The 11,618-nt window shown below is 35.7% G+C and overlaps 2 protein-coding genes across 2 annotated transcripts; one reads left to right on the forward strand and one right to left on the reverse strand.

The window, feature by feature from the left end:
* Positions 1-1,399: 1,399 nt before the first annotated feature.
* LOC112054093 (uncharacterized) lies at positions 1,400-4,062 on the forward strand. The gene is made up of 2 exons (XM_024093752.2): positions 1,400-1,993; positions 3,070-4,062. Exons 1-2 carry the CDS (start codon positions 1,795-1,797, stop codon positions 3,711-3,713), a joined length of 843 nt encoding a protein of 280 aa, XP_023949520.2. The 5' UTR covers positions 1,400-1,794; the 3' UTR covers positions 3,714-4,062.
* An 816-nt stretch (positions 4,063-4,878) lies between these two features.
* LOC128199310 (uncharacterized) lies at positions 4,879-11,406 on the reverse strand. Its single transcript, XM_052888293.1, has 3 exons — positions 10,474-11,406; positions 9,075-9,720; positions 4,879-4,970 (listed from the first exon to the last, which is right to left on the reverse strand). Exons 1-3 carry the CDS (start codon positions 10,519-10,521, stop codon positions 4,879-4,881), a joined length of 786 nt encoding a protein of 261 aa, XP_052744253.1. The 5' UTR covers positions 10,522-11,406.
* Positions 11,407-11,618: the final 212 nt, after the last annotated feature.

The following is an 11,618-nucleotide window of genomic DNA, read 5'->3' on the forward strand; positions in this document are numbered from 1 at the left end:
AAATGAAAGCAACCTAATTGATATTAATAAACAACATCTAAAAATTTATAAAACAATCAACCCTCCCGCTGCGGGCTGAGTGCCCAAGCGATCTCCTCACAATTCGCGCCGTCTCAAGAATCACTGCCTTCTGTATCCGACTCATCTTTCATTTATCCAACAGTTAAATGAAAGCTTCTTAAGATGTTGGACGCTTTTCGCTATAAGACCATTGACTGAAACAACTATCGGAACAATAATAGTTGACTCATTCCACATGGCGGTAATCTCGTGAGCAAGGTCAAAGTATTTTGATACTTTTTCCTTTTCGGCTTTAACCAGATCAACGTCATGTGGAAAAGTAATAATCAACAATTATTGCACGGCGTACGTACTGACCGATCGACTAACACTATTTCAGGTCTATTGGATACAATATACCTTTCAGTGATATATAATCGTTAGGTCCTAGTAGAACAATGCACTGCTATTTTCAAGAATTGATGCTGGGTCGTACCTATAGTAAGGCATCTCAGAATCGATAAGGCCATTCTGAAGTGCAAGCTGTTGGATTATCTTGACTACTTGATTATGTTTATGCAAGTATTGAGTAAACTATGACAACTAAAATATCCATTCCAATTGTACTGGTAATAGGTAGGTACCTGCCTGTAATGGGTGATGCGTTCATACTTATATCCTCCCGGATTAGGAATCAAATTGAAGTGTCAATCCAGTACCTACCCCGCTTGGACTTAGATTTCTCATTTTCACTGCGCTGAGGCTGGACCATGTAATGGCCCCAGAAATGGAAAAAAGGGATAGATTGGGGGAATCGTATTTTTGCTGTCTTAGGACAAAAAGAGTTATAAATATTAAAAAGAAAATGAGCCCACTAGTTTCAATGCTTACAAAATAATATCGTATTAAAATGTTTGAAAATTTTAAATATCAAAGCAAAAATTATTATTTTAAACAAAACTAAAAAAAAAAATTGTAAAAGCGCCATCTAACATTTAGCACAGACTAACGCACAGTGTTTCGTGTTTTCTTAGGGTTACAAGAGATGGCGTATACATAAAGTTTTAATGAAAAAATTAAACATTATTGAATTGTTAGAACAGCGCCATCTATTTGTGGATTGTATTTTGTCTTGATTTGAATTTACAATTCACAATTCGTGAATAGATGGCGCTGTTACATTTCCATATAAATTTAAATATATTATAATATTATCTTTATCGCAATCGAATGCGACAAGACAAAATCACATTCGATTACCGGCTTAAAAATAAATAATGAAATCGTTCGATACAGGCAATAAATTGTCGTTGGAAAAAGGCCGGTCGATTTTGAGTCGGGTGCCAAAGGAATGCGGGGCAAGGCGGGGCAACCTCGTCCCGCTTCGCTTCGCAATTCTCATGTCGAATGTCGATTGTCATCGCATCGCGTCGTTTTCTGTGGGCGGACGCTAGCGAACAAGTGGCGCTGTTAGCTGACTTAACCAATTTAACTAGTCAAACAACAATTCTGTGTGTTTTATGCTACATCTATCGTCTTAATAAACAGTTTATTTGTGTTTAAATTTCAGTTAATAAGTGATTTTTAAAAGCAACAAATTATTTCTTGATATAAAGATTCCATTGTAAAATAACTCCGTGGCCATTCGTTGGCGTTCGGTGAAACTCGTTTGCGATGTAACCGTGACATTTGTTTGTGTTTCTATCTCGCTCTTTTATCAACGAAGCGGTAGCGAGTGAAGTGGATGGATATATTTTACCCGCGACTTTTGAAACGTCGCACGAATTAGGAATAATGGGGAGTAATAAAAAGATTCTGGAGGAAATCCACCCGTTGAGTATAATCCGGGAAGTACAAAAATGGCCAGTTTTGTACGCGAAGGATAGTCCCGAACGCGCCAATTTGCGATTTAAACACAAAGTATGGACTGAAATAGCAAAGACTTTATTCACTGACTGGGATTGTTTCAGTGATTGGGAGCAGGAATCCAAAGGTAAAATTCTTATTCTGAGGTAAAATTGCAATAAGTTACAGTTCCACACTATTATCGATAATATTATTACGAGTACAAAACTGTTTGCCTCCACTGTCTGTCTGTTCGCAATAAACTCAAAGACTACTAAATGGATTTGTATGCGGTTTATATTTTGTGTAAGTTTTGTTGTTGTTGGTGGGGTTGATGTTGTTGTTGGTGTTGTTGTTGTTGTGGTTGCTGTTGTTGTTGTTGCTGAAGTTGATGGAAATATGACGATAATTGCTGATGGACGTGTCGGAAATAAGCCGACGGGTGTCAGCTAGTTGTCAATAGTTTATAATCGAAATACATCTAAAAATCTTTTTTTTTATTCTTTATAAGTTAGCCCGTGACTACAATCTCACTTGATAGTAAGTGATGATGTAATCTAAGATTAAGGGAGCGGGCTAATTTGTTAGGAGGAGGATGAAAATCCACATTCCTTTCGATTTTTACAGGATATCGTACTGGGACGCTAAATCGCTTGGCGGTACGTCTTTGTCGGTAGGCCACTAGGTAACTAGCCAAAGCCACGGCCTAAGCCTCCCACCAGCTAGACCAATTAAGAAAATCTCAATCGGCTCAGTCGGGGATCGAACCCAGGACCTCCGTTTTGTAAATCCACCACGCATACCACTGCGCCACGGAGGCCGTCAAAATATAGGTATACCGGTGATGGAGTATTTACAAATAGTCAAACTTGTTTCAAAAGTGCATGTAAAGTAAACCTACTCAAAATAAATGAATTTTGATTTTGATAGGTGAGAAATAGTACAACAAGGAACTTAACATTCTTAGAGGAGACTCGAGCTCAGCAGTGAGCCGAATATGGGTTAATAATAATGAAGGAACCTGAAGGTAACTCCTAATAACTATACAAATCATGCCCAATATTAAACCTAACACTATCAGGAAAAAGTGTTTCTTTAAATTTTTTTTAAAGACCTTTAATAACACCATTATAAAAAATATACATCATTATGGGTAGGTACCCCAATATATTACAATTACACCGTTAATTTATAATTAGGTACTTAACATCTGACTCTCTACAGTTACAGATTTAATGAAGAAATGGCGCAACCTACGCGACACTTTCAAAAGACATCTAGAAGCAGAGAAGAAGGCTAGAGAAGGACGCGACATAAGAAGGAAGACTTATGTTTACTTCAAACACATGCTGTATCTCTTACCACATTCCGCACCTCAAGAAACACCTTCACCTGATCCCGTAGTAGAGCCGCAACTCGATGAATTCTTTAACAGGCAAAACAAAAGAAAAGTAACAGAGGAAAAGAAGAAAGTTAAGAAACGGAAGCGTCTACAAAATAGACTAGAACACAAAGCAATAAAATCTGTCTTAATTCCAGAAACACATACAAAATCTACGGATAAAGAGGAGATGATAGACGAAGATAAACATTTTCTTATGTCACTTATACCGTCGTTCAAGAAAATGAGTGACGATGAAAAATTGGAAGCGAAAGTTGAGATTCTCAAAGTAATTAAAGGCATACGAAAGAAACCAATAGAGAACCCTGTGGACTGCCATTCAGTAGAAGATTCATTGTCTTACAATTTAGATGATTCTAATGTAGGTGAAGTGAAAATCGAGGCAATTTCAGGAGATCCAGATTACAGTGAACAATCAGAAAATAGTAGGAGTTCTGAATCTGCTGACAGTGAAATATCTGATTAGATCTATTTTTGCCAGTCAACATCTTATTTAAGTTATGTTAAAATTGAGATAATTTGAGGTGACTTTGAGTAAAGTGGACAAAGCAATCGGAAAAGAGAAGTTCCGAATCTGGTGACAGTGAAGTATCTGATTAGATCTATTTTTGTAAGTCAACATCTTATATAAGTGAAGTTAAAATGAAATAATTTTGAGGTGACATTGAGTAAAATGAACAAAGCAATCGGAAAAGAAAAGTTCTGAATCTCGTGACAGTAAAATATCTGATTACTGTTATAGACAATAGTATTTAGTGTTTTAATTAGACAATTATATTCTGCAATTGGTTTTATATAGCAACGCTTGCACTGAACATATTATGTGTTTTTTTTTATTCTTTACAAGTTAGTCCTTGATTTTAACAATCTCACCTAAGATGGAAACGGGCTAACTTGTTAGGAGGAGGATAAAAATCCACACCCCTTGGATACCTAATAAATACTTGGGTACATATTATGTGAAATACCTACTAAAAAGGGGGTTTTTATTCTAAAGTGATTCTCACTTTAGAATAAAAACCGACTAAATCGGTTTTATTTGTTTTATTGCAATGATAAAGCAAATATTCCGAAAAAAAATATATTTTTTTTAAATAAAAACCTATTACGCTGATGCTGCATTTTTACTTAAAAAACATCACGTTCACGTGTCATCTATCATTATTTTATTAAGCTTTTAGCGTTTTCTGTTGTGATAATCTATACTAATATTATAAAGCTGAAGAGTTTGTTGTCCAGTTGAAAGGAAAAGTTGGAAGGTTGGAGGTCCATGCCCCAGACCGGATTCGAAGGCAGAGGTCATATCACGTCACTACATTACACGCTCAACTAGTCTTAGAGATAATGAAAGAATCCAGAAAGTATAAAATTTTAATAAGTTAAAATAGCAAACATTTTATGTTACAATGTCATTCTATAATTCGCGACAACCATCGCGAAATACAACCACAATAACGTTGACAGTATTGCAGTTATAAAATACACGCTAGCGAACAAAATACTGTTCGCAATTATTGCTAAAACCACCACAATCAAAGTTATGATAACCAACCCAATTACATATAGCACCAATAACCACACATAGAGTTCGCAGAACGAATCTTTTTCAATAAGAGCGGCTATAAATAATATTACATGAGCAACAAATAGTACAGCAGCAAATATTCCGTGAAAGTAACGCATGGGCTCGGAAAATGAGCTTGGAAAGCCCGCTTTTTCCAACCTGGAAACTTCGGATGGTGTAACAGCGAATATGTATCGTACTGCCGATAACAAACCCAATATTGCTATTATATACGTTGCCGGTCGTAGTGGTATGCAGAAGCAGCATTTGTTCACTGTGGGACAAGAATTAAACATGATTTAATCGTTATTTTATCAGCAATGTGAGCTTTAAAAATTTGTTGTAGTTCAATATTTATTAAATTCTGGCGATCTTGCTTTAAATAGGTACAAGAAATGACACGCCAACGTCAATCATAAAGGGGGCTGTCAATAACAAAATTTGACAAACCATCGACCTTTTGGATCATCAAGAAGAATGATAACCTTTTTTTTTCTTTTCAAGCTAGCCTATGACCATAATCTCACCTGATGGTAAGTGATTATGCAATCTAAGATGGAAGCGGGTTAACTTGATAGGAGTAGGATGAAAATCCACACCTCTTTTGAATTCTACACGAAATCGTACCGGAACGTTAAATCGCTTTTCATCAAGTATGGCTTTAATGTATGTTAATTGAGTTATCAATCAGTGATTTAGCAAATCATCTCATATCATACATTACATGTGCCATTTCTTGAAGGCATTATTGCCCGTAAACCCGCATTGGCGAGTATAGCTCCATGTTCCCTCGATATAAGGAAGGAGGCCTGGCCATGTAGAGAGCAGTTTAAATAGGCTGATGATGATGAATCTATGGGAGGACTGTTCAGGATCAGGTTCAGGTTCAGGTTTTAAAAACACAATTATTTCTAAAATTCCTAGTCTTGCATTTGAAAATAGTCATCCCGACATGCTCTTTGGTACACTTTTCAAGACAATAGACAGAGAGTTTAGTAAATTTTTTAACTTTAAACGCATTAATACTAGCCAAAAATTAAAGTTTAGCGAATGGGCTACTGTAGGTATTTACAAAAGTAGAGACAAACTGTACGAGTTGTACGAGGAAAAACAATATAACCAAACGCGAACTTATTTAGATTATGTAAAAACTTACTCGAAAATTTTCAAACGTGTTTGTGTTCTTGCGAAATCGTTACACATCAAACAGAGAATAATTGAGTCTGAGAACAAGGTACAAACCACCTGGAACATAATTAATAGAGAATCGGGCAAAATTAAACCGCGTGACATGAGTTTTCAATTAATGGTAAAGGATAAAAAGGTAAACACTGATAACGAGGTTGTTAATGCCTTTGAAGACTTTTTCCAGAATGTCCCTATCTTGTTAACAGATTCACTGGATTCTTCTGCTACGGAAAGCCCAGAGGCTATTAAGAGGCAATGTTAAAGAGTGCAACATTCTTTTTGAATTTCATCATATAACTATATTAGACATAAAAAAGTCTTTCAATCTGTTAAAATTAAAAAGAACTGGAGATATGTGGGGCATGTCAGTGAAAGTAATATCGAACATCATTGATGTTATTGCCCCCCACTTAGCTATTATTTTTAATGAATGTGTGGACTTGGGTATTTTTCCGGACCTGATGAAGCATGGCAAATTGATACCACTTTTTAAATCAGGTGACAAATCTGATCTTAATAATTATAGACCGATTACAATACTGCCTACACTTAGCAAGGTGTTTGAAAAAATCATTTTAAATCAACTTTTAAGTCATTTTAATTTAAATAACTTGTTTCATCCTGAACAATCCTGAACAGGTTTTACAAAAGGTCGCAACACAACTGATGCAGGTGCCAAACTTTTAAAATATATCTATGAAGCATGGGAAAGTTCTAAGAATGCTATTGGTGTGTTCTGTGATCTGTCCAAGGCATTCGATTGTGTTGACCATAACACTCTTTTACTCAAGTTAAGCCACTATGGAATCAAAAGTGTTGCACTTGATCTCATTGCGTCTTATCTCAGTGATCATAAAAAAAAAAAAAAAACCATAATGGGCGTCCCACAGGGTTCAATTATGGGTCTTTTTCTATTCTTAGTGTACATAAACGATTTACCACACCATGTTAGCGGCATATGTGAGATTGTTCTGTTTGCTGACGACACATCCTTAGTTTTTAAGACCGACAGAAATAAAGATAACTCTGACGATGTAAACCGTGCCATATCGCATGTGTCGCATTGGTTCACTGCAAACAATTTACTTTTAAATGCAAAGAAAACTAAATGTATTGAGTTTTCATTACCAAATGTTATAAAATTAGATAAGTCTATAATTATCGAAGGTGAAACACTAAAAATGGAGAATTCCACAGTTTTTCTGGGAGTAACCTTGGATTGTAAACTTCAGTGGGGCGCTCATATAGAAAAACTGTCTGGAAAACTTAGCTCAGCTGCATTTGCAGTGAGAAAAATAAGACAGTTTACTGATGTTGATACAGCTAGACTTGTTTATTTTGCGTACTTTCACAGCGTAATGTCTTACGGTATTTTGTTGTGGGGCAAGGCTGCTGATATACATTCTATATTTGTACTTCAAAAAAAAGCAATTCGAGCAATATTTCAACTAAAATCACGCGATTCTCTTCGTCAAAAGTTTAAAGAAATAGGCATTTTAACAGTAGCCTGTCAGTATATATATATATATAACAGTATAGTTTATGTAAGACAAAATATTAATTTGTACAAACGAAAAGGAGATTTAAACCCACGTCTTACTAGACACGGGCATGAGTTAGTTATTTCTGCATATCGTCTCCAAAGAGTTAAAAAATCTTTTGTGGGTTTGGGTGTACTCTTCTATAACAAGATCCCCAAGACTGTGATAGACTTGCCAATGCTCAACTTTAAGCAATGTGTTAAAAAACATTTACTTAGTCAACTACACTATTGATGAGTTCCTTAACGATAAAGGTGCTTGGAGGCCATTGGATCAGCTTCCACCTTCACACAGGAAATAAAACTATAAGAAATTGTAATTTAATTGTTATCAAATGTAAATTGTAATACTGTATGACTTTTTCAAAAGAGCAACTGTTGAGTTTCTTGCCGGTATCTTCTCAGCAGAACATGCCTTCCGGACCGGTGGTAGAATCTTTACAAATACTGACGTGTCAAAAGTGCTTGTAAACTGAGCCTACTTGAAATAAATGAATTTTGAATTTTGAATTTGAATTTGAATTTGATCAACTAGATTATTATAAATAATGTACGAAAACAGAAAATAGACATTTGATTATGATAAAGCAGAAAAAACATACACTTTATGGTAATGTCGTACTATAATTCACAACAACCAAAGCGAAATACAAACACACCAACGTTACGACTATTGCAACTAAAAGATACAGGCAAGCGAACAAAATACTGCCCGCAATTATAGCTAAAACCACCACAATTAAACTCATTATAACAAACACAATTAAATATAACACCAACAGCCACACATAAAGTTCGCATAACGAATCTTTTTCAATAATTGCAGCTATAAGCAATATTATTGATGCAACAATTAGTACAGCAGCAAATATTCCGTGAAAATAACGCTTGGGCTCGGTGAATGAGCTTGGAAAACCCACGTCTTCAAGTGAGGATGCACCAGACGATGTGGCCAAATATATATACACTGCTGACCAAATAAAACCCAATATTGATATGATAAACGCTGCGATTCGTAATGGTATACAGAAACAGCAAATGTTCACTATGGGGCAAAATTCAAGCGGGGACCCCATGATCGTTATTATATCAAAATCAAAATGCCCTTAATTGAGACTACTTGGTTATAGTACGATATTGATTAAATTCTGGCAATATTGCTTTAAACAGTTGGCATATTTTGCTCAAATTACTTGTGTAAATTATCATGCCAACGTCAATCATAAATGTCAAAATTTGACAAATAAGTGACTTTTCCTGTAGAAGCATCAAGATGCATCAAGAAGATTCTGCTTGATACACATTACTACCTCTTTTAAAAATGAATATATTCTATCTATAAAAAAATCTATAAAAATGAACCTTGATTGAATTTGTTGTGGGCTCTTCTCGGACCAAGGCTGATGTTAATGATGATAATGAATATGATTAAATGGTTGATACCAGACTGTGATGTAATAAACTTTCAAATATTTTCATACTTATTCTTTGTAAAGAAGTCTGAGAATGTTCATCTAAGACCCTAAACAACATACCTCTTACGTTTCGCTGGATGAGATAAGTGATCATTCTCCTGACGCTGCCGGCTCGCATTCTCCTCCTCTGCTTCCTCACACCAAACACTCGCCGATGTCTCTTGAACGTTTCACTATCACACACTGACACTTTGTCATCGAAGAAATCCTCGCTCACACAACTCACGGGCAAGTCGATCGGAGGCAACGAGAACTTGCCAGGATTCAAACACTTTTTGGGCCAAACATCGTCTGAACTGTCGAAATCCAGTGGTAAATCTCGCGGCGTAGGAAGTTGTAAAGGCGGCAATATTCTATTGTAGGGGACAACACGTCGATCGCATCCAAATCTCGAGCTACCACTTGAGCTGAACCACATGTCACTTGAAAATAATGAGGATGACACAGAATCCCTCCTTAAATCAAGCTCATAGTTCCTGACTAGATTTATTGGGTTTCTGTGGACTGTTGCATTGCCAAGGTCGTAGCTCGGACGTGTTGAGGTGGTGTCGTATCCAGGAGAGGAAGACGAGGTCCAGAACGGTGGAACTGGTTCCATGTTGACGTAGGTGCGTGCGATGTTCTGCGGTGCCACAGAAACCGTGGGCGGCTCTGGGGAGAGCACGCCGAATGGATGCGTGAAGTAGAACAGACAGAGTGGCCGACCCTGGAAACATAAAAAATATATTCAAATTCCAAAATTCATTTATTTCATGTGGGCTCAATTTACAAGCACTGTCACATGTCAGTTGACTATTTGTTATTCTACCACCCGTTTCGGAAGGCAGGTTCTGCTGAGAAGAAACCGGCAAGAAACTCAACAGTTGCTCTTTAAAAAAAAAATCATACAATATTATAATTTACAATTGATGACAACATTACAATTTCTTATTGTTTTACTTCCTGTTTGAAGGTGGAAGCTGATCCAATGGCCTCTAAGCATCTTTATAAACTCGACTATATTTTTGACACATTGCTTGAAGCTATGCATTGGCAGGTCCATCACATATATTTCAATTACTCAATTAATAATATAAAGATATATTTATAATAAACTAGCGGACGCCCTCGGCTTTGTCCGCCCTTAGATTCCCTTAATCATGCCCTATTTCAAAATCAATTCTTATCAGACATCTATTAACTAGGTCACGTCACATTGGTTGACGTGTCCTTTCGCTTTTATACATATATTTAAATAATGTTATTCACTATAACCTTGTCCCGCGGTTTCACCAGCGTAGATCCCATTCCTGTCAGTATATCGGGATATATGACAATATTATGGTATACCTACTGGACTATAGTCTCTGTCCTTTTCATTTAGATCCCTTCAGCTGTTAGCCGTGAAGTAACATCAAGATGTAATTCAATCTGAATTTATCATTTTAAAGTTTAAGCAAAATTCTATGTTGTTACGAACCTTTACTTCATCGGTGGAAGTTGATGCGTCAGCTCTACCGCCATTCATGTTTCACTTCTTATTTCACTTTTTGTCCTGTTCACTTTTATTTATTTTTGTCATACTTATAGAATCGCTTAGATCTAAATGAATAACTGGTTGATCCATTGTTTGTGATCAAGACATGTATAGATTTAAATACAAACACTCACTAAAGTTCAAAGAATGGATTTATTTTTGTAACTACTTTCAATCTTATAAGAACAAAACGAGATTAAAGTCGTTTTTGTATTGACACACCAATGATGTTAAACACAAATAAATATTATGTTTACATAAGTACATAAAAGAATAAAGAATTAGGATTATCTATAGATTAATTTAAACTTTTATAATTGTTTAAATATTCCTATGTAAAAGTACCATTAATACTGATTTTTGTGTTGTCCAGGTTAACGTTAAACAAAGTTTAATCTTTAAAATCTTGATTTTACCTATGGTTTAAACTTGGTGAAGAGTTTATGGTTCTCAGAGTTATCGAAATACTAGATTTTACGAACAGAGGTATCGAAAAACTGAAAATCTGGAACTGGGATATTCAAACACTGTTTTTAAATATGATTGATTTAAACTTGGGTTTTGGGATTAGGTTTTCTGATGTATTGGATCAAGGATTAGGGTTTGATCGGTTTTATCTTTAAAATTTTAATCTTCAATTTAAAACACTATTATTAAGAAAGGCTTAAACTTTAGGGGATTGATAGATATATATTTTCAAAGAGATCGAGACGGAAGGTTTGTTCAGCTATTTTATCTTGATTTTCGATCACTGTTTTTAAGTAAATGTTTTAAGTTTTTAGTTTGGCTTTAATTTAGTTTCTATGATTGGGTTTTCAGAGGTATCGAATTAAGACTGAAGGTTTATTTTGTCTATAGAACCTCCGTGTCAGGCACGCGTCGCACAACCACTGCCGTGGGACTGACTTGGCTTGTTTAATCGAACTTCAATTACTTTTTTTTTTTCTTAACCGCCAAGACTTACGCTTAAAGAAAGCGATTTACGAGTATTTGCATGGCGTAGAACGGAAGGTTGATTAGTTAATTAGTTAGTGCCTACTTAGACATAGCGTTAGTCAAAGAACTCTATGAGACAATATCTAAGAAGA

The sequence above is a fragment of the Bicyclus anynana genome, chromosome 22 (genome assembly GCF_947172395.1).
Source record: "Bicyclus anynana chromosome 22, ilBicAnyn1.1, whole genome shotgun sequence".
In the NCBI taxonomy this organism is placed as follows: Eukaryota; Metazoa; Arthropoda; class Insecta; order Lepidoptera; family Nymphalidae; genus Bicyclus; species Bicyclus anynana.